Below are 20,952 nucleotides of genomic sequence, written 5' to 3'. Positions count from 1 at the left end.
GCCGCGGCGCCCCCCCCTCGCCGCCGCCGCCGCCCCGCCCCCGCGCTTCCGCCGCTGGCCGCGCCCCCCGGTGCCGGTCCCGCCTCTCCCGGTGGCTGCGGTCCCTCCCCGGTGTGGAGGCCGCGCCCCCGAGCCCCCCGAGCGCGCGTGGAGGGGCCGCGGGGACCCGCGGGGACGCCCTCGGGACACGCACCGGGCGCAGGGAGCCGCTCGAGCCGCGCACCCACCGCCGGCACCGGCACCCGAGGGTGGCTCCGGCACCCACGGAGGGACCCGCTCCGAGCCCCGGAGCCGCTCCGAGCGCCCAGACCCGCGGGCGGCAGCGGTTCCGAACCCCGGCCCCAGCTCGGTCCCGGCATCCACGGGCACGGGGGGGGTCACGGATGGTGGGGCCGGGGGGCAGCGAGGGCTCCCGGACGCGCAGCTCCAGCCGTGACCCATCGGACTCATCCCCCGCTCCGGGACTGGGGCATGCGATGGGGGAAACTGAGGCACATGCACGCGAGGCTCCGTACCGCGAGCCCTGCGGGGCTCTTGCCCGGTTCTGGCGGGCAGCGCGTCCCAAGCGGAGCAGAGGGGACGGGGACCAGCTCTCCCCACACCTCTCCGCGGGCTGGGGCTGGGGAAGGTCATCGTTGCTTGAGGCTGGAGCAAGGAAACCGAGCGCCCTTCTGTGCCTCAGTTTCCCCCCTGCACCCCGGCTCTGCTACGCGGGACATCCCCCCGCACTTGGGAGGGGGCTTCAGATCCCGCTCTTGCCCGCGCCCAGCGCCCCCAGCCCCACAGGGACACCCCGAGTGGGGGACACCCCCCCCATTCCCACCCCATGGCCCGGGGGGCGCCGGGCACTGCGGGATTGGATCCCAGAACCGTATGGGGGCTCCGCGGGCGCCCCGTTCCCCCCGACTGCCGAGGGGCCGCAGGGAGGGGGATACGGGCAGGAAAATTCCGGCTGCCGTTGCCATGGCTTCCCATCAGGATGCGCTTGCATCACGGCCAGCCTGAGGGGCCGGGACGCGGGGTCCCCTCGGTGCGCGGTGCCCACGGGGCTCAGACCGGGGGGCTCCGGGCAGCGCGGCCGCCCGAGCGGGAGCGCGGGGGCGGGCGGGGGGGCTCCGGGCAGCGCCAGCCGCTGAACACGGTTTGGACCCGGTGACGTCTGCTCCGGCATCGCCGAGGGAGAAGAACGGGCGGCAGAGCGCGGGGCCGGCTCCGGGCAGATCGGGGGCTCTGCCCGCCATGCGCCCCCCGCGCCGGCCGGGGGGGCCGCCGGGGGCCGGGGGGCTCCACTGAGCCCCAGCCATGGGGCCGTGCCGGTGGCCGCTGCTCTGGGGCTTGCACGCCGTGCTGGTGCTCACGGCGGGGCAGCGCCCGCAGGAGAGACCCCCGCGCCCGGCGGGATGGTCCCCGGCCCCCTCATCGTCGTGGGCGCCCACCGCGGAGCCGGGAGCGCCGGGGGACGGCGAGGGCTCGGCGGCAGCGCTGGCGTTCCTGCGCACGGGCGATGCCGAGCGCCTGGCCCGGGCCAACTGCAGCGGGGGTGTCGCGGCGGGGGCCCCCGGGCCCGGGCCCCCCCCGGCGCTGCGGGCAGCCCTGCGAGCCGCCCCCGAGGCGCTGGCCCACGCCGCCAACTTCCTCAACATGCTCTTCCAGACCAACGACATCCGCGAGGCCAGCGTGGCCGAGGACGTGGAGTGGTACCAGGCGCTGGTCCGCAGCCTGGCCGAGGGGCACCCGTGGGTGCGCAGGGCGGTGCTGGCCCTCGACGCCCACCCGCTGGCCCCCAAGCCGCGGCTGATGCTGCAGGCCACCAGGGGGGACGGGCAGATCCTGCTGCAGGACGTGTCCAGCGCCGCTCCCAGCCTGGGCAACCTCAGCTGGGACAACGAGTGGTTCAACGCCCTCAAGTCGCAGCGGGTGCCGGCGCTCCGCAAGCGGGTGCTCAGCAATGACCTGCGCAGCCTGGAGACCCCCAAGTGGCAGCGGGGGGACAGCTACGTGGGGGACCCGGGCCATGTGCGCTGGTCCCCGCCGTTCCTGGAGTGCCGCGAGGGCCGCTTCCTGCCCACCTGGGCCGTCACGCTCTCCTCCGCCTTCTACGGGCTCAAGCCCGACCTCAGCCCCGAGTTCAAGTAAGTGGAGCCCGGAGGGGTTCGGGGGGTGTCGGAAGGGGTGGGGGGTGCCCCGTGTGTGTGCCGGGGGTGCAGCTGGATGTGTCACCCACCCCGGGGCGTCCCCAGTGCTCTGCCCGTGTCCCTCTGGGTGTGCCTGCAGGTGCGCAGGGGTTTGTTCACATCCCCGGGCACGGCGGTGACTCCCTGTCCGCCCTCGGTGTCCCCCGTGCTGCCCACCTGGCGCTGCCAGCCCCTGTCACTGCTGCGCTGGGGTGGGTGAGCCGGGACTGGGGGGTCCCTGCTGCACCCCACGGCACGGGAGCCGCAGAGGGAGGCGGTGGGGAGGGAAGGCTCCGCTGGGATCAGTCCCAGAGCCCACGGCCCCATTCCCGCCCCCTGGGCTGACCCCGTCCCTGGCCACAGGGGGGTCGTGCGGGTGGACGTGGAGCTGCGGGACGTGGCCATCGACCAGTGCTCCAGCGGGCCGGGCTGGTTCTCGGACACGCATCGCTGTGACCCCAACAGCACCCAGGTACCGCACCCGGCACCCGCACCCCATCCCCTCCCCCGCCAGGAGCGGGGTACCCCGCACCCCCCAGCCCCGCACCCCGGCCGCGCTGCCCGTGCTCCGCGTCCCTCCCTCCGGGCTGAGCTTTATCCTCTCCCGGGCGATCCATCTGCTTCGCTCAGCTGCTCTCGCACCGCGGGGAGAGGTTTATTGTGCAAATCTTCCCTCCCCACCGCCAGCCGCGCCGTGTGATCCGGCTGCTCCCTGTCCGGGCACCGCGGGGACGGTGGGGACGGGGCCTGGCAGCCGCTGGCAGCATCACCGCGGCGCCTGCAGCAGAGCCCGAGCGGTGCCCGAGCGTTTCGGGGCTCGGCACAACCAGGCGGGGCGAACCCCGCAGCCCCCCAGCCTCGGGGTCCATCCGGAGCTGGGCCCAGGCGGGAAAGGCGTCGCCAGCTCCTGTTTCCTACCAGCGATGCCTTCCAGAGGGCCGGGCCCGGGGCCGGGCATCCCTCCAGAAAACAACAATGCCCAGGGAGCCGCCAGCGCGGCCGCCCGGGGCGGGATGCGGCCGGGGGGGATTAGGGAGCAGGGCCCGGGCCGAGGCTGCCGTCACGGCTGGGCAGGATTAGGGCGCTCGGCTGCATTAGGTGTCCATTTAGGTTTTAGGGAGGGATTTGGGGCCAAGCTCTGGGTTTTAATTCTGAAATGTTTAACCACTGATTCCTCATGGCTCCGGGGGAGGATGGCGTGGGGTCAGGTACCCGTGAGCCGGGGGCTGCTGGAGCCCCTGGGGCGGGGGATTTGGGGACAGAGGGGACACAGGGGCTGGGGGATGTGTCTCAGGGTGTCTCCTTCAGTGTGTCCCCCAGGAGAGCCGCGGTTTCGTCCTCGGGAGGTACCTGTGCAGGTGCAAGCCGGGTTTTTATGGGACTGATGGAGTGGCCAGCAGTGCCTGGGCAGGTGGGTGCCACCAGGCCCCGGGGTCCCTGCTGTCCCCAGTGGCACACGGACAGAGCAGTGGGGACCAGGGCTGGGGGGCTTTGGGGACACAGAACACGTGCCCTGGTGTGGGGGGCGCCACCAGGCCCTGGGGTGTGCTGATCCCACCTGGGGTGTGCTGATCCCACCTGGGAAGTGCTGATCCCACCTGGGGTGTGCTGATCCCACCTGGGAAGTGCTGATCCCACCTGGGATGTGCTGATCCCACCTGGGATGTGCTGATCCCACCTGGGGTGTGCTGATCCCACCTGGGGTGTGCTGATCCTGCCCCAGTGCCGTGTTCCCACCTGGGGTGTGCTGATCCCACCTGGGAAGTGCTGATCCCACCTGGGGTGTGCTGATCCCACCTGGGGTGTGCTGATCCCACCTGGGGTGTGCTGATCCCATCTGGGGTGTGCTGATCCCACCTGGGGTGTGCTGATCTCACCTGGGGTGTGCTGATCCCACCTGGGGTGTGCTGATCCCATCTGGGGTGTGCTGATCCCACCTGGGAAGTGCTGATCCCACCTGGGGTGTGCTGATCCTGCCCCAGTGCCGTGTTCCCCCCTGGCCATCGCTCTGTCCCCAGGTGTGGCAGGGACAGACGGGGGGTCCCGGCTGGGGTGCCGCCCGTGCCGCCCGGGCTGTGCCACCTGTGAGGACGACACGCCCTGCCTGATCCAGGAGGACCAGGTGCTGCGGGCAGCGGTGCTGTCGTGCCAGGCCTGCTGCATGCTGGCCATCTTCCTCAGCATGCTCGTGTCCTACCACTTCCGACGGAGCAAGGCAAGCTGTCCCCGTGTGCCCCTGCTCCGCTGTCCCTCCAAACCCTGCAGGGCCCCTGCCCTGGCCCTGTCCCCTCCAAGGCTGCACCCTCACGCTGGTATCCCTGCAGAGGATCCGGACATCAGGAATCATCCTGCTGGAGACCATCCTCTTCGGGTCCCTCCTCCTCTACTTCCCCGTGAGTACCCAGCTGCCCCCAGGGCTGGGAAGCTCCAGGATGGGGTTTCCAGGATGGAGCTGCCCCACGCAGGGCATGGCTCCATCTAATTGTTAATTTTGCTGGCACGGTCCCTGGGGGCTGCCGTATAAACCTTCTCAGAAAACCAAATCCCTTTTCTCCCGCTGCCTGCGGGAATTAATCCCTGCCCAAATCCCCTCTCCCCTCCCGCACGAGTGCAGCGGGAGCTGCGGGGTCATGGGGGAGGGTGGCACGGGGCTGGCCTGAAAAGCAGGTGGCTCCCGAGGCTGGGGCAGGTGGGATCCAGCCCGGGTCCCTCTCTCCCACGCTCCAGGTGTTCATCCTGTACTTCAAGCCGAGCATCTTCCGCTGCATCGTCCTGCGCTGGGTGCGGATGCTCGGCTTCGCCATCGTCTACGGCACCATCACCCTCAAGCTCTACAGGTAGCTGGGATGGGGGGCTGGGGGCTCGGGACCCCCACAGCACGAAGGGTTTGGGGCTCAGGACCCTCACAGCAGGAAGGGTTTGGGCGCTAAGGACACCCATGGCAGGGAGGGCTTGGGGAGGCTGGGAGGCTTGGGACCCCCACAATGGGGAGGACCGGGGGCTCAGGGCCCCCAGAGTGGGAAAGGTTTGGGTACTCAGGACCCCCAGAGTGGGGAGGGCTTGGGACCCCCAAAATAGGATGGGTTGGGGTCTCAGTGGGATGGGTTAGGGTCTCACTGGGACAGGCAGGGGTTTCACTGGGACAGGCAGGGGTTTCACTGGGATGGGTTGGGGTCTCACTGGGACAGGCAGGGGTTTCACTGGCACAGGCAGGGGTCTCACTGGCACAGGCAGGGGTTTCACTGGGATGGATTGGGGTCTCGCTGGGATGGATTGGGGTCTCACTGGGACAGGCAGGGGTCTCGCTGGGATGGATTGGGGTCTCACTGGGACAGGCAGGGGTCTCACTGGCACAGGCAGGGGTCTCACTGGGACGGGCAGGGGTCTCACTGGGACGGGCAGGGGTCCCACTGGCACAGGCAGGGGTCTCACCCTCCTGCCCCGGCAGGGTGCTGAAGGTGTTCCTGTCGCGCACGGCGCAGCGCGCTCCCTACGTGTCGAGCGGGCGCGTGCTGCGCATGCTGGCGCCCATCCTGCTGCTGGTGCTGTGGTTCCTGGCGGCCTGGACCATCGGCATGCTGGAGAACGCCCGCAAGAACATCCCGCTGGTCGTCCGCGCCCAGACCAGCCGCGGCCTGCACTTCTCCCTCTGCGGCCACGACTGCTGGGATTACATGATGGTCATCGGTGAGACCGGCCCCCGGCACGGCTGGGGGGCCCCACGGCCCCCGGACCCCACCCCGGGACTGCGGGGCTTTCATTCTCTTATCCGTTTAATCTTCCTCAAAGCTGCAAGGACCTGGGAGTGCCCACAGCCCCACAACCCCATCCCATGACTGTAGACCTTTCATTCCTTTGTCTATTTAATCCTCCTGGAGGCTGCAAGGACCTGGGATTCCCACAGCCCTGGGACCCCATCCCATAATTTGGGGCTTTCATTTCCTTGTCCCTTTAATCCTGGAGGTTTCAAGGAGGGTTGGGGTCCCCCAGCTGCCTTCCCCCCTCCCCCCGAGCATCCCCTGGGGTTGAGTCCCAAACTTTGGGAAGGCCGTGCTGGGGTTTGCTCCAGACCTGGCACATTCCAGGGTGAGGGTGGTGGACAGCAGCTGAGCACCCCAAAAGCTGCTGGGGCTGGGTGTGGCCGCTCAGGGTGTGTCCTGCTCTGCCCCACAGCCGAGATGCTGTTCCTGCTGTGGGGCAGCTTCCTGTGCTACGCCACACGTGCCGTGCCCTCGGCCTTCCACGAGCCCCGCTACATGGGCATCGCCCTCCACAACGAGCTCATGGTCTCTGCCACCTTCCACGTGGTCAGGTAGGGCCAGGAACCGAGGTTCCCATCCCTGGGGATGCTCAGGAACCGTGCCACGGTGAGGAGGGTTTGGGTGCCCTGGATCTCCAAAGGAAAGGGGGTCTGGGTGCTCGGTCCTCCCGCAGTGGAAGGGTTTGGGTGGCCGGGCAGGGGGGCTGTGAGGTCTGGAGGTGGGGAGGGGCTGTGGTGGCAGCTGGCACTGCCCTCCTGGTCCCTTCCAGGTTCCTGATTGTCCCCTCACTGCACCCGGACTGGACTCTGCTGCTCTTCTTTGCTCACACCCACGGCACCATCACCATGACCCTGGCCCTGCTCTTCATTCCCAAGGTATTCCAGGGAAGGAACGGAGCTGGGGAAGGGGCTGGAGCACCACAAGAGGCTCAGGAAGCTGGGGGGGCTCAGCTGGGAGAAGAGGAAGCTCAGAGGGACCCTCTGGCTCTCCACAAGTCCCTGACAGGACCTGGGGAGGGTTGGGCTCTGCTCCCAGGGAATGGGGACAGGAGGAGAGGGAACGGCCTCAGGCTGGGCCAGGGGAGGTTTGGGTTGGATACTGGGGAAATTTCTCATGGAGAGGGTGATCAGGCACTGGAACCAGCGGAGTCCCCACCCCTGGAAGTGCTCGAGAAGGTGTGGCTGTGGCACTGGGGACGTGGGTAAGCGGTGGCTTTGTCAGCGCCGGGGGAACAGCTGGACTCGCTGTCCTCGGAGAGCTTTTCCAGCCCGCACAATTCCACGGTCCCATCGCTAACACTCATCCCAGAGGCTCGGGGAGCGGGGACAGGACCCCCCGAGTGACTCCCCCGTGTCCCCGCGCAGTTCCTGCACACGGGCTCGCCGCTGCGGGAGGAGATCACGGCCGAGGTGTACGAGGACGAGCTGGACATGCGGCGCTCGGGCTCCTGCATGAACAGCAGCATCGCGTCCGCCTGGAGCGAGCACAGTCTCGACCCCGATGACATTCGGGTGGGTGGCACACTCAGGACCTTCTTTTGACGCTAGCTGTGCAGAGTAAGAGGTGCCTTTCGCAATCTTTTCCTGATGCAAAGCAGAGGGAGGGGACGAGGGGGTGCAGGGTGAGCGCAGCCGGGTGGGCAAACCCGCTGCGTCCTCGGGGCGGCGCGGGGGCTTCGGGGGCATCGGGAGAACCCGGGGCTCGGCGGGGCGGTCCCGGCCGCAGCCCCCGCTGTAGGCGCTCTCCTCTCTCCCTTCTCTCTGCCGCGTCCCCCCGCCCGCGGCGCAGGAGGAGCTGAAGAAGCTTTACCGGCAGCTAGAGGTGCACAAGACGTGGCGGATGGCGACCAACAACCCGCACCTGGCCAAGAAGCGCAGCTCCCGCCGCAGCCTCGCCCGCTCCATCCTGCGCCGCAGCGGCGCCGAGCTGGCCGAGAGCGCGTCCCGCCGCAGCAGCGCCGGGGACCGGGACCGGGCGGGGACCCCGTCCCGCCGCAGCTCCTCGGCCAAGCGGCTCGTGGATGCCGCCGGGACCGGCCCGAGGATGCGGGACGAGAGCTCCCGGCGCCGCTCCTCGGCCCTGCGCAAGTCCCGCAGCTCCGAGGGGCCCCCGCGGGAGCCCCGCCGAGGGTCGCGCAGCCCCAGCCCGCCCGAGGAGCCTCCGCCGGCGGCCGCGGCGGACCCGGAGCAGTCCGACAGCGACTCGCTGGACGCCGCCCCGCTCCTGTGCAAATCGGCCAGCGCCCAAAACCTGGCGGGGCACTGGCAGCGACCCCCGGGCCGCGCCCCGCCGCTGCAGAAGTCGCACAGCGTGGTCACCGGGGCGCGGGAAGCGGCGCTGCTGGCCGCCCGCAGGGCCCACCGCGAGCAGCGGCACGGCGGCCGCCACCTCTCCGCGCCGGCCCCCGGGGTCGGCAGCGGCACCGCAACACCGCCGAGCCCCGCCGAGAGGGGCCCGCAGGAGGACGCGGCCCCGCCGGGCGACGCCAAGGGACACAAGCATGTCACCTACGCGCCCATCAAGAGCGTCAGCGTTGACAGCGCCCACCCGGCCAGGAAGGTGCGGGTGACCGTGAAGAAAACGCCCCCTGCGCCCCCCGTCCGCTACCAGAGCCTGCAGCGCTCGGGGACGCTCGGGGACGGCCCGGAGCCACCGCCGGGCCCCCCGGCACGGGCGGGAGAGGCGCAGGGGACAGCAGGGCCCGACCCGGAGCGCGCGTCCCCCCCGGCAGGGACGGGCAGGCTGCTGGCCCCGAGCGCCAGCTCGGCACACGTCTGTCCCTGGGAGCTGGTGCAGGACGAGATCCTGGGCAGGAAACAAAAAGCGGCCGAGGCGGCCGAGTCGGGGACCCCCGGTGACGCAGCGGCCGCCACCCCCGGCCCCAAGCCGCCCCCCACGAAGAGTTTCCGGAGCCTGGGACTCGCCATCAAAGCCCTCAACCGCTCCAGGGGGAAGAGCGTCCTGAAAGGGAAAAGCGAGGGGAGCCTCAGGAAGAGGGGGAGCAGCAGGAGGGAGAAGTCCGGCCTGGGAGAGGCCTCGGCCGTGTCCCTCGGGGGGGGCAGCCCCGAGGGGAGCGGGCAGAGCCTCGAGGTCCCCGCCCTCCAGCACAACAACAACGCCGCCACCCCCGGGGAAGCCGCGGGCTGGGGCGACAGCGGGACAGGAGGACAACGGGGCAGCCCGGCCGCGGCGACAGGCGGTGGGGACAAAGCGGCCGAGGAGCCCCGCGCTGCCCGAGCGAACGCGGGTACCGCTCTGGAGCCACCCAGCGCGGGCCACCAAGGGGCTGAATGTCCCCCGGAGGTGGCACGAGTACAGCCCCGGGAAGGGGACCAGGCTCCGGCAGCGGATCTGCGGGAGGACGTTCCTGGGGTCGCAGCGGAGGAAGGGGCACTTGGGGAGCTCGAGGGGACCAGCGGGTCCTGCCAGCCCCGGGAGGAGCCCCGGGAGGAGCAGCCGCCTGCGAAGCCCAGCCCGAGCAGCGTGCGGGGGGCGAGGCCGCCCGGCTGGCCCGGAACGCCGGCAGGAAGGGGAGCCTTGCTGCGCCAGGCCGCGATCGCTCCCCGGGAGGATGGAGGGACCCCAGAGAGCCCGGAGAAGGCGCTGGAAGAGGGGAGCAGCCAGGCCGAGCCCGAGCGGGGCCCCGGAAGGAGCGGGAGCGGGGCCGGGAGCGCGCAGGGCGAGCTCAGTGCTGGGGGAACGCGCGGAGATCCCAGCTCCAAAGCAGGAATCTGCCCCGGGAAGGGCGGCAGTGAGGGGGATTCTCAGCGCTCTCCGGGCATGGAAAAACCAGCAGGGCCGCTGAAAGTGGCCTCGGAGCAAGCGGAGGGCAGGAGGGCTGAGGTTTGCCCGTGGGAGAGCCGGGAACAGGGAAGGAGTGTCCGAGCAGAAATCTGCCCCTGGGACACAGAGGGGGCTCTGCCGGAGCAGGGATCCCCCCGATCTGGAGAAGGTGCGGAGCAGCCTGGGATGGGGCTCGCGGGGAAACCCCCAGCTCTGCCCAAACCCTCATCCCAGCGGGCTGGAACCACGGAGAGAGAAAAGGCAAACATCTGTCCCTGGGAGGTGGAGGATGAGCCGCGCCCAAAGCCAGAGATCTGCCCCTGGGAAGAGGCTGCGGCTCCGTCGGGGAAGGAGAGATTGAGGCAGGACACGCGTGGCACCCCCAAAGGGGAAGAAAAAGTGGGATCCGGAGCACCAGAAAAAGGAAAGCAGCCCCCAGCCAAACCCCTGCCCAAAGCAGCTCCAGGGAAATCCCAGAGCTCAGAGAAGGCAGAGATCTGTCCCTGGGAGTCTCAGGGCTCTAAATGCAGTGACAAAGCTGAAATCTGTCCCTGGGAGGTGGCTGAACCTCAGATGGAGAAGGGGAGCCAAGACCGAGTGTCCATCTGTCCTTGGGAGAGCCTGGACACGGAGCAGCCCCCGGCCAAACCCCACACAGGGAGCTCAGCACTGCCCAGAGCAGCTCCAGGGAAATCCCAGAGCTCAGAGAAGGCAGAGATCTGTCCCTGGGAGTCTCAGGACGTTGAATCCAGCAGCAAAGCTGAAATCTGTCCCTGGGAGGTGGCTGAACAACCCTTGGGTAAAGAGAAACCCAGACAGGACAAAGAGGATCCACCCAGGGTGAGCAAAAGCGCTTCCACAAGTCAAGGACTCCTGAAGGAAGTGGGAAAGAAGGACCGAGAGTCCATCTGTCCTTGGGAGAGCCTGGACACGGAGCAGCCCCCAGCCAAACCCCACACCGGGAGCTCAGCACTGCCCAGAGCAGCTCCAGGGAAATCCCCGAGCTCAGAGATCTGTCCCTGGGAGAGTCAGGACCTCAAATCCACTGGCAAAGCTGAAATCTGTCCCTGGGAGAGTCAGGACCTCAAATCCACTGGCAAAGCTGAAATCTGTCCCTGGGAGAGTCAGGACGTTGAATCCAGTGACAAAGCTGAAATCTGTCCCTGGGAGAGTCAGGACGTTGAATCCAGTGACAAAGCTGAAATCTGTCCCTGGGAGGTGGCTGCACCTCAGATGGAAAAAGGAACTGGCCCAGGTAAGGAGAAACTCCCAAGAAAAAAGGAAAGCAAAGCTCTGGAGAAGGGGAGCAGAGAGAGGGAATCGATCTGTCCTTGGGAGAGCCCAGACATGGAGCAGCCTCTGGCCAAACCCCAGACTGAGGGCTCAGCACTGCCCAAAGCAGCTCCGGGGAAATCCCAGAGCTCAGAGAAGGCAGAGATCTGTCCCTGGGAGGTTGAATCCAGCGGCAAAGCCGGGATCTGTCCCTGGGAAGCGGCCGAGCCTCCCTGCCAGCAGCCAAAGGCACAGCAGGTCCCTGCTGGGGGCCCCAAGCGCATCAGGCGCCAGGCGGCGCTGGCCAGCCCCGAGAGGCCCCGGGACAGCAGAGACAGAGCGTCCGTCTGTCCTGGGGAGAGCCTGGACACAGCACAGCCTCCGGCCAAACCCCACGCCGGGAGCTCAGCACTGCCCAGGGCCCCTGCAGGGAAATCCCAGAGCTCAGAGAAGGCAGAGATCTGTCCCTGGGAGTCTCAGGGCTCTAAATGCAGTGACAAAGCTGAAATCTGTCCCTGGGAGTCTCAGGGCTCTCAATGCAGTGACAAAGCTGAAATCTGTCCCTGGGAGTCTCAGGGCTCTAAATGCAGTGACAAAGCTGAAATCTGTCCCTGGGAGGTGGCTGAGCCTCAGCTGGAGAAGGGAACAGCCCCAGGTAAGGAGAAACTCCCACCAAGAGAAGCCTCCAAAGCTCTGGAGAAGGGAAGAGAGTCCATCTGTCCTTGGGAAAGCCAAGATGTGGAGCAGCCCCAGGCCAAACCCCAAAGTGGGAGCTCAGCACTGCCCAAAGCAGCTCCAAGGAAATCCCAGAGCTCAGAAAAATCAGAGATCTGCCCTTGGGAGACTGAATCCAGCAGCAAAGCTGAAATCTGTCCCTGGGAGTCTCAGGGCTCTCAATGCAGTGACAAAGCTGAAATCTGTCCCTGGGAGGTGGCTGAGCCTCAGCTGGAGAAGGGAACAGCCCCAGGTAAGGAGAAACTGCCACCGAAAGAAGCCTCCAAAGCTCTGGAGAAGGGGAGCAGAGCCCGAGAGTCCGTCTGTCCATGGGAGAGCCTGGACACAGAGGAGCTGTCCCTGAAATCTGCAGCGGGGAAGGAGCCATCCAAGAAATCCGGCAGCATGGAGAGCAGGAAATCTGCAATTTGCCCCTGGGAAGCAGCAGAGCCCATTGGGTTGGAGGAGGAAATGTCCCAGGCAGGTGTGCAGCCACAGGGAGCCCAAAGAGGTTCCCCTGCAGGGATGGGACAGCCGGGAGCCAGCGCTGTGTCTCCAACACTTGTGGAAAAATCCAGGGGCAGATCCCAGGGGGAAGCCGAGCACAAGCCCCTGTGCCGGCTCCTGCCCAGCATGCAGCACCCAGGGCTGGGCAGCAGCTCCAGCCCCGGCGCCGGCCTGGCTGAGGTTTGTCCTTGGGAAGCTGGAGAGGCTCCAGCAGCACCTGCCAGGCCCAGGCTGGGCATGAGGAAAAGCTCTGAGGTGTGGGAGGAGGAGAGCACGGAGCCCTCGCAGACCCGCCCCGGGCAGGGCAGAGCCCGGGATGGGGATGGGGAGTGAGGGGAGCCCAGCACCAGGGGCTCATCCATCCATGCATCCATCCATGCATCCATGGATCCATCCATCCATCCATCCATGGATCCATCCATCATCCATGGATCCATCCCTCTGTCCTTTCCCTCCATCCATCCATCCATCCATCCATGGATCCATCCCTCCACTCATCCATCCATCCATGGATCCATCCCTTTGTCCTTTCCATCCATCCATCCATGGATCCATCCATCCATCCATGGATCCATCCATCATCCATGGATCCATCCCTCTGTCCTTTCCCTCCATGCATCCATCCATCCATGGATCCATCCATCCATCATCCATGGATCCATCCCTCTGTCCTTTCCCTCCATCCATCCATCCATCCATCCATCCATCATCCATGGATCCATCCCTCTGTCCTTTCCCTCCATGCATCCATCCATCCATGGATCCATCCATCCATCATCCATGGATCCATCCCTCTGTCCTTTCCCTCCATGCATCCATCCATCCATGGATCCATCCATCCATCATCCATGGATCCATCCCTCTGTCCTTTCCCTCCATGCATCCATCCATCCATGGATCCATCCATCCATCATCCATGGATCCATCCCTCTGTCCTTTCCCTCCATCCATCCATCCATCCATCCATCCATCCATCCATCCATCCATCCATCCATCCATCCATCCATCCATCATCCATGGATCCATCCCTCTGTCCTTTCCCTCCATCCATGGATCCACCCCTCGATCCATCCTGATCCCCCCTGCCCAGCCCCAGAGCTGGACTGGGGGGTGTGGGGCTGAAGGTCCTGGTTGTGCAATTTTGTGTAAATGCAGGAAATAAACGGAATTAATTATCTACGGCGTGTGCTCAGAGAGAGGCTCACTGAGAGGTGGGAAGAGCTGGGAAGGGGCTGGAGAGGAAATCCAGCAGTGCAGGGGTTGAGTGGCAGAGGGGGCTGACTGGAAGGGGCTGACTGGAAGGAAAGGCCATTCTCCCAGAAAACGCCTTTAAATTCAGAGTCAGGGCTGGGGAACCCACAGAACCCCAGGTTTGGAGGGAAGGGACCTTAAATCCCACCCAGGGACGCCTCCCACTGGCCTTGGGCACTGCCAGGGATCCAGGGCAGCCACGGCTGCTCTGGGGATTCCATCCCTCCCCACCCAGGGAGGAATTCCTTCCCAATGTTCCATCTCTCCTGCCCTCTGGAGCCCATTCCCTGTGTCCCTTCATCCCTCTGTCCATCCTCAGGGCTTCTTCAGGGAATCCTCAATGAAGCCACCCCAAAAAAATCCCCTTTTCCTGAACAATCCCAATCCTCTCCCCGCTCTGGGTTCAGGAATTCCATCCCCTCCTGCCCCGAGATCCATGGAGGGGTCTGAGCTCCCACACTCTGCTCCTGAGCGAGGCAGAGGCTCCATGGACAAGATTTTTTTTAGGAACAGAGGGATTGTGACACCCCAGTGACATCCCAAAGGACATGGCAGGGATTGCACTGCTGGCTCCTCTCCCAGCACAGCACAAAGAGGAGGCCCTGCCCTCCCAAAAGGAACACTGAGGAGCAAAAAGGAGCCACGGCTCCTCTTTCAACAGCTCTGCAAAGTCTCTCTCAAGGAAGAAATAAAAATTCCCTGAACTCTCCCACGCTCTGGAAGTGGCCGAGTTAAAAAGCAGGACAAGAAGGAGAGAAGGGTTTGTTCTTGGGTGAGCAGGGAGGATTCTTCTCTGTGAGTGAGGAGAACTGGCTGAGCAGAGCAGGAGTAGAGGAGGAGACTCACAGGGGAGGAAAAAGCGTTTTCCCAGCCCAGGCAAAGCAGGGACAGCTGCAAATGTCCCCGTGTCCACAGGATGGTGCCACTCCCTCAGTGACAGCACCAGCTCTGCCACCAACACCAGCCCTTGTGAGGAAACAAAACTGAAATTAAATCCAATTATCAGCTGTGCTGCAGCTCCTCTGGGCAGCCCCAAAGGGAGCACTCCCCTCACCACAGAACTTGAATTAAATTTTCCTGGTTTCTGTTAAAAAAATAGGAATTTGTGAATCAGCAGAGAAAGAGAGATGGGAGAACACTGGTGAAGTTTTAATGGCTGGGCAGCAGCTCTGTGACCCCTCCCAGGGAGGTGACAAATGTTCCAGGGGCTCTCCCAAGGAATTCCAGGACAGAGGGCGGCTGTGGATGCTCCCAGGGCTCCTCATCCTCAGGGAAACCCAGCGAGGGGGAGGCTGCAGCACACGGAGTGTGGGACAGAGCCGAGCTCTTCCCACAGCTCATCCACGTCCCGCTCCCAGCTCCTGGAAGGGCAAATCCGGAGTGGCTGGAGCCCATTCCCTGTTTGTTGTCCTGGTCCACGTTCCAGAACCTTCTACTTCACTGTTTCATGCTCCTGTGAGGGATCCGGGGCTGGAATCATCACGGTCTGCAAAAGCAAGGGACAAAAATCAGCAGGAAAAAGGGGAGCAGAAGGTTCTGGAAAGGGAAAAAAGGGGGATCAGAGGGAGGCAGGAGAAGGGAATGGGATGGGAAGCCTCGAATTACACTGGAGTTCTCCCCTCCTTCTTCTCCACGATCTGTTTTTAGTAACACAGGGAGGCAGAGACAAGTATGGAGGTCAGGCAGAGGGGGAAATAATTCCCAAAATTATCCCAGACTTGCCCTCAGCCATTCCCGACCCTCAGCCTGCCAGGGAACAATTCCATGGACATTCCAAACAGCTCTGCCCATGGATGAACCCCCCACCTTCCCCTCCCAGGCAGCTCAGCTTTGTCCAGGATGATCCCCAGGGATTTGCATCTTCCCCCAGGGATTTGCATCTTCCAGCCTTCTCCCACCTTAATGATGGGATCCTTGGGCGGGGCCCACTCTGGGACGATCTTGCCGTGCATCCTCCAGGTTCCATAGGGGTTCACCAGGTACCTCTCAAACACAACATACTCCAGAACATCCTTGGGAATCTCCTCCCCGCCGTACATGAGCCGCCCAAAGCGGTCATAGATGGCCAAAATCTGTCAAAAGATCCAAAAAACGGCCCCAGGATGGATGGGGTTTGGAGCGACCTGGGATAGTGAGAGGTGTCGCTGCCCACGGGATGGGATTTAAGGGATTCCAACCCCAAAAAAGCTGGGATTCTCTGTGCTGGGCTGGCAGCACGTTGGGGTTGGTGAGGGAAGATGGAGAGAGGGATTTTCCTAGAAAGAAAGGCTGGGAAAATTGGGATTGGTCACCCTGGAGAAGGCTCCTGGGTGATCCAACTGTGACCTGGGACAGTGGGAGGTGCCCCTGCCCAGGGCAGGGGTGGAGTGGGATGGGATCTGGGGGCTTTCCAACCCCAAAAAAGGCTGGGATCTCTGCGCTGGGCAGGCAGAATTTTGGGATTGGTATCACCGAGGTGAGGGAAGATGAAGGGATGGATTTTTCTAGGAGGAAAGGCTGGGAAAATTGGGATTGATCATCCAGGAGCCTTCTCCTGGGTGATCCAACTGTGACCTCCCAGAAAAGGCTGGGAAAATGGGGATTGTTCATCCTGGAGAAGGTTCCTGGATGATCCAAGTGACCTCTCAGGAAAAACTGGGAAACTTAGGACTGTTCACCCTGGAGCAGGCTGCTGGGTGATCCAAGTGTGACCTCCCAGGAAAGGCTGGGAACATTGGGATTGAACATCCAGGAGCCTTCTTCAGGATGATCCAACTGTGACCTCCAAGAAAAGGCTGGGAAAATTGGGATTGATCACCCTGGAGCAGACTGCTGGGTGATCCAAGTGTGACCTCCCAGGAAAGGCTGGAAAATGGGGACTGTTCACCCTGGAGCAGGTTCCTGAATGATCCAGGTGACCTCCCAGGAAAGGCTGGGAAATTTAGGACTGTTCACCCTGGAGCAGGCTGCTGGGTGATCCAACTGTGACCTTCCAGGAAAGGCTGGAAAATGGGGACTGTTCACCCTGGAGCAGGCTGCTGGGTGATCCAAGTGTGACATTCCAGGAAAGGCTGGAAAATTGGGATTGATCACCCTGGAGCAGACTGCTGGGTGATCCAACTGTGACCTTCCAGGAAAGGCTGGGAAATGGGGACTGTTCACCCTGGAGCAGGCTGCTGGGTGATCCAAGTGTGACCTTCCAGGAAAGGCTGGGAACATTGGGATTGAACATCCAGGAGCCTTCTTCAGGATGATCCAACTGTGACCTCCAAGAAAAGGCTGGGAACATTGGGATTGATCACCCTGGAGCAGGCTGCTGGGTGATCCAAGTGTGACATTCCAGGAAAGGCTGGGAAATGGGGACTGTTCACCCTGGAGCAGGTTCCTGGGAGATCCAACTGTGACCTTCCAGGAAAGGCTGGGAACATTGGGATTGATCACCCTGGAGCAGACTGCTGGGTGATCCAAGTGTGACATTCCAGGAAAGGCTGGGAAATGGGGACTGTTCACCCTGGAGCAGGCTGCTGGGTGATCCAAGTGTGACATTCCAGGAAAGGCTGGGAACATTGGGATTGATCACCCTGGAGCAGACTGCTGGGTGATCCAAGTGTGACATTCCAGGAAAGGCTGGGAAATGGGGACTGTTCACCCTGGAGCAGGCTGCTGGGTGATCCAAGTGTGACATTCCAGGAAAGGCTGGGAAATGGGGACTGTTCACCCTGGAGCAGACTGCTGGGTGATCCAAGTGTGACATTCCAGGAAAGGCTGGGAAATGGGGACTGTTCACCCTGGAGCAGGCTGCTGGGTGCCGGGGGCAGCGGGAGGTGTCCCTGCCCACGGCCTGCACGGGGCTGCAGTCGCTGCCCTCCAGCCCAGGCTCACCTGGCGGCTGTGCATCCTCACTGTCACCTGCCCGTAGAGGTTGCCCCGGTTCAGGATGCTCTCACAGCGCACGTGCACCACCCTGGGGGGCTCCAGGGACTCCAGGAACCTCCAGCGGATGGTTCTGTACCTGTTCCCACGCACCATCTCCTGCCAGCAGAGATCAGCTCGGAATTAATTAAATTATCATTAATGATTTGTTCGCTCCTCCCAGCGAAAAACAGCTCAGACTCTGCTGGTGCTTTCTGGGCACTGGAACAGCCACGAGCCCAGACCTGGGAGGGATTGTTGGGATTGTGCTGATCCCTGGGGGTCCTTTCCATCCAGCTGAGACACCCCAAAATTCCCCAGAATTCCAGGCACTTACGGGGTAGCAGCGCTCGGTCACCAGGGAGTGAAGCTTCTGCTTGTTAAAGCTGCAGAGGAAACGCCCCGGTCACCTCAGCACAGGAAAAGAGGTTCCTCAAAAACTCCTGCTTTCCCCTCAAATTCCTGCTTTCCTCACAAATCCCACCTTTTCTCCCACACAAATTCCTGCTTTCCCCTAAAATTCCTGCATTCTCCACAAATTCCCGCTTTTCTCCCCACACAAATTCCACCTTTCCGCCCCCACAAGTTCCACCTTTCCTCCCACACAAATTCCTGCTTTCCCCCACACAAATTCCACTTTCCCCCACACAAATTCCCTCTTTTCTCCCCACACAAATTCCCGCTTTTCTCCCCACATAAATTCCCGCTTTTCACCCCCACAAATTCCTGCTTTTCTCCCCACACAAATTCCACTTTTCCCCCACAAATCCCAGCTCCCCATGGGTCAGGGAAGGGCCTTACTTTGCCAGGGAGTTGTGGGCCTCAATAAATATCTCCTGGGCTTTCTCAGGGAAGGTTTTGGTGCTGAAATCCGGGTCGTGATCCTTGATCTTCCGAAGGCTGGGAAAGAAAGGAATTAAGGAAAGAACAGAATTCGAGCTGTCCTGGACGTTTGGATCCTACAGGATTCAATCCCAGCTTTTATCAGCTGAGAATTTGAGATCCCCCACTAAGACAAAACCTTCAGGTGATCATAAAAGAGCCAAATCCAAAGAATCCTAAAAGAATTGGGAGTGCACAGCGTGGCTGCTCCCAGCAGGAGAGGTGGGAACTCCAGGGGAAGGGGCAACAACAACAAAAATGGGAAAAACAGGGAGGAAACAGCCCCTTAATCCTAAAAATCACCCAGAGATCCCTCAGCCCCCTCACAGAGGGGGTTTGGTGGAGGTTGAGAGGGTGTGGGGGGTTTGGGGGTCAACACAGGGGGGTCCTGGAGGGGATTTGGGGGGTCCCGGGTGGCCTGGAGGTGACTGGAGGGAACACAAGGGGGGTCACATTGGGGTCCTGGGGCGTTTGTGGGAGTTTTGAGGGGATTTGGGGTGGCCTGGAGGGGAACTGGGGGAGGAGTGTCTCCCATGGACAGACCCAGGACAGGCCAAGCAGCAGGTTAATTACGCTAATTAGCTAACGAGGGGTACGTACGCCAGCTGGGAGGCCGCTGTTTGCCTCAGCTTCTGCATCTGCTGCGTCACGCCGTCCTTGGACAGCGAGGTCAGGCGGGCATCGCCCTCGGGAGGGACGTAGGGATCCATGATCTCAGCTGGGGTGGGGGAAAAGCAGCTCAGGGGGAGGCTCAGAGCCCAGGGGATGAACAGGGGAAATGGGAGAATTTCTGAGAGACACAACTCCTGGGATAAGCTCATACACAGGTGCTGAGCTCTGCTGTTCCCTCACAATGCACGGAAGAGGGGAAAATGACTTCAAAATGAAGATTAGAGGGGATTTTGGGAAGGAATTCCTCCCTGAGAGGGTGGGAAAGGGTTGGGATGGAATTCCCAGGGCAGCTGTGGCTGCCCCGGGGTCCCTGGAACTGTCCCAGGCCAGGCTGGACAGGGCTCGGAGCCCCCTGGCATTGGGGAAGGTGTCCCTGCCCATGGCAGGGGTGGCACTGGAGAGGCTTTCCCAAGCCAAACCCCTCTGAGATTCCAGGATTCAAGTAAAAGGCACCAACAGCTTTGGAGATCAGGCAGGGAGGCCTCTCCCCCGGCCAGAAGGAACAGTGGGGAAGGAATTCAGCCTGATCCTCTCTCTGTCACATCACCCGGGCCAGGCTGAGTGCGCCGTGCTGCCGTACCCGTGCACGCCAAGAAGAAGGTGCGCTCCATGCGCTCGTCCGGGAATATCGGCGCCGCGGACCGGAGCCGCCTCTCCCTCTCCTCAGGGCTCAGCTCCCGGGCCCACTCGGGCAGCCGCGGCCCCTTCCTCCTGCTCCGCACCGGCACAACCACACAGGGCGGCAGCGCCCCGGGACGGAGCAAGGACTCGGCGGCCTGCGGGGAGGCAAAGGCAGAGCCCGGAGTGAGACCAGCACCACCAAGCCTGAATTGATTTCCCCTTACGCCTCGCACGCGCCACGGCCCCCCGCGCTCTCCCTCACCCTCAGCGCCCGCCCCGCTCATCCCGCGGCCCCACGGCCGCTCCCCGGCGCCCCTCAGGCCGCTTGCCCGGCCGCACCTTCCAGCAGAGCCGCGGGGCCCTGCGGCCCAACCCCGCCGCCATGGCGGCCGCCATCTTTGCCCTGCCGCGGGGGATGGCGGGAACGGGGAGGGCGGGACCGCGCGGAGGGGGGGGAAGGTGTGGGCGGGGCCGCGCGGGTCGCGCGCGCGCGGGAAGGGGCGTGGCCGGCGGGAGCCCGCGCCGCGCCCGCGAGTGGAAAATTCCATCGGCTGCGGAGGCCGGGGGGGCGGGGCCAGCGCGGGAGGCTCCGCCCACCCCCCGAGCGCGCGGAGGGGGGACCCCCGTGCGTGGTGCAGTGCGGGGGGCGGGGGGGATGGCACTGCCCCCATCCCCCACCCCCCACACGGGTCACGTGCGACGCGCGGGACCCCCACCCTGCCCCATGCGGGGGATGCTGCGGGTGTCGGAGCCCCCCAGACCTGCAGAGACCCCCCCGGATCTGTAGTGACCCCCCGTGGACCTGCGGAGACCCCCCCCGTAACCCGCGGGGCACTCCCGGACACGCACAGCTCCCCCTGGACCTGCAGAGCCACCCCCGGACCGCCAGATTTGCCCCCCCAGACCCGCAGGGCCCCCCCAGATCTGCATAGCCCCTCCCTCGGGCACGCAGGACCCCCTCCCCGGATTTCCAGAGCCCCCCGGATCCACAGAACCCCCCCAGGTTCCTTTACCCCCAGCAGCTCCGTGGGGTTTTGGGGTTTGTGCGATGCTTTTGGGATTTGCCTTCGCAGCAGCTCCTGACGCTGGCGGGGAGGGGGGGATATCGAGGGCAGGGGTCCCTCCAGATGTTCCTGGCACAGCCCAGGATGCGGCACCCCCGGGATGCTGCCCGCAGCGCGGGGGGGCTCGGGGGTCCCTCCGAATATCCCGGGGACAATCCAGGATGAGGCACCCGCGTCCTAGAACACAAACCGGCTCATCCCAAACCCTCTTCCCTCGAAACCCCATCGCTGGGAGCCGCCGGGACACCCTGGGGATGCTCGTCACCCGCCCACGCCCGCGGGGCGAGGCCCGCGGAGCCAAAGGCGAGCCCGGCCCGGGGGTGCGAAGCCCGGGGGGGCCCTCGGGGGCGGGGGGCTCGC

The 20,952-nt window shown here is 64.2% G+C and overlaps 2 protein-coding genes across 3 annotated transcripts; one reads left to right on the top strand and one right to left on the bottom strand.

Annotated features, from left to right (window-relative positions):
- The first annotated feature begins 1,302 nt into the window (after nt 1-1,302).
- On the top strand, nt 1,303-13,388 carry GPR179 (G protein-coupled receptor 179). 2 transcript variants are annotated; one of them, XM_066566887.1, is made up of 12 exons: nt 1,303-2,132; nt 2,538-2,646; nt 3,483-3,585; nt 4,193-4,389; nt 4,499-4,567; nt 4,902-5,011; nt 5,623-5,861; nt 6,348-6,486; nt 6,705-6,810; nt 7,300-7,446; nt 7,724-11,608; nt 11,873-13,388. In XM_066566887.1, exons 1-12 carry the CDS (start codon nt 1,303-1,305, stop codon nt 12,542-12,544), a joined length of 6,606 nt encoding a protein of 2,201 aa, XP_066422984.1. In that variant the 3' UTR covers nt 12,545-13,388. The 2 variants fall into 2 exon arrangements, with proteins under 2 accessions (XP_066422984.1, XP_066422983.1); XM_066566886.1 differs by having other exon boundaries at nt 7,724-13,388.
- Nucleotides 13,389-14,590: 1,202 nt separating this feature from the next.
- On the bottom strand, nt 14,591-19,964 carry MRPL45 (mitochondrial ribosomal protein L45). Its single transcript, XM_066567094.1, has 8 exons — nt 19,868-19,964; nt 19,488-19,683; nt 18,836-18,953; nt 18,155-18,253; nt 17,691-17,739; nt 17,324-17,473; nt 15,361-15,534; nt 14,591-14,948 (listed from the first exon to the last, which is right to left on the bottom strand). The coding sequence occupies exons 1-8, from the start codon at nt 19,922-19,924 to the stop codon at nt 14,895-14,897; spliced, it is 897 nt and encodes a 298-aa protein (XP_066423191.1). The 5' UTR covers nt 19,925-19,964; the 3' UTR covers nt 14,591-14,894.
- Nucleotides 19,965-20,952: the final 988 nt, after the last annotated feature.

Source organism: Molothrus aeneus, chromosome 28, assembly GCF_037042795.1.
Source record: "Molothrus aeneus isolate 106 chromosome 28, BPBGC_Maene_1.0, whole genome shotgun sequence".
NCBI lineage: Eukaryota > Metazoa > Chordata > Aves > Passeriformes > Icteridae > Molothrus > Molothrus aeneus.
This window is presented reverse-complemented; position numbering and strand designations above follow the sequence as displayed.

Excerpts from the sequence above, each read along its gene's own strand:
- GPR179 (XM_066566886.1), top strand. The coding sequence starts at position 1,303 with ATGGGGCCGTGCCGGTGGCCGCTGCTCTGGGGCTTGCACGCCGTGCTG. Across the intron at positions 5,012-5,622 it reads ATCACCCTCAAGCTCTACAG|GGTGCTGAAGGTGTTCCTGT; the intron begins GTAGCTGGGATG and ends CTGCCCCGGCAG. Across the intron at positions 6,487-6,704 it reads GCCACCTTCCACGTGGTCAG|GTTCCTGATTGTCCCCTCAC; the intron begins GTAGGGCCAGGA and ends GGTCCCTTCCAG.
- MRPL45 (XM_066567094.1), bottom strand. The coding sequence starts at position 19,924 with ATGGCGGCCGCCATGGCGGCGGGGTTGGGCCGCAGGGCCCCGCGGCTC. Across the intron at positions 19,684-19,867 it reads CCCCGCGGCTCTGCTGGAAG|GCCGCCGAGTCCTTGCTCCG; the intron begins GTGCGGCCGGGC and ends GCCTCCCCGCAG. Across the intron at positions 14,949-15,360 it reads CCAAGGATCCCATCATTAAG|ACCGTGATGATTCCAGCCCC; the intron begins GTGGGAGAAGGC and ends TTGCTTTTGCAG.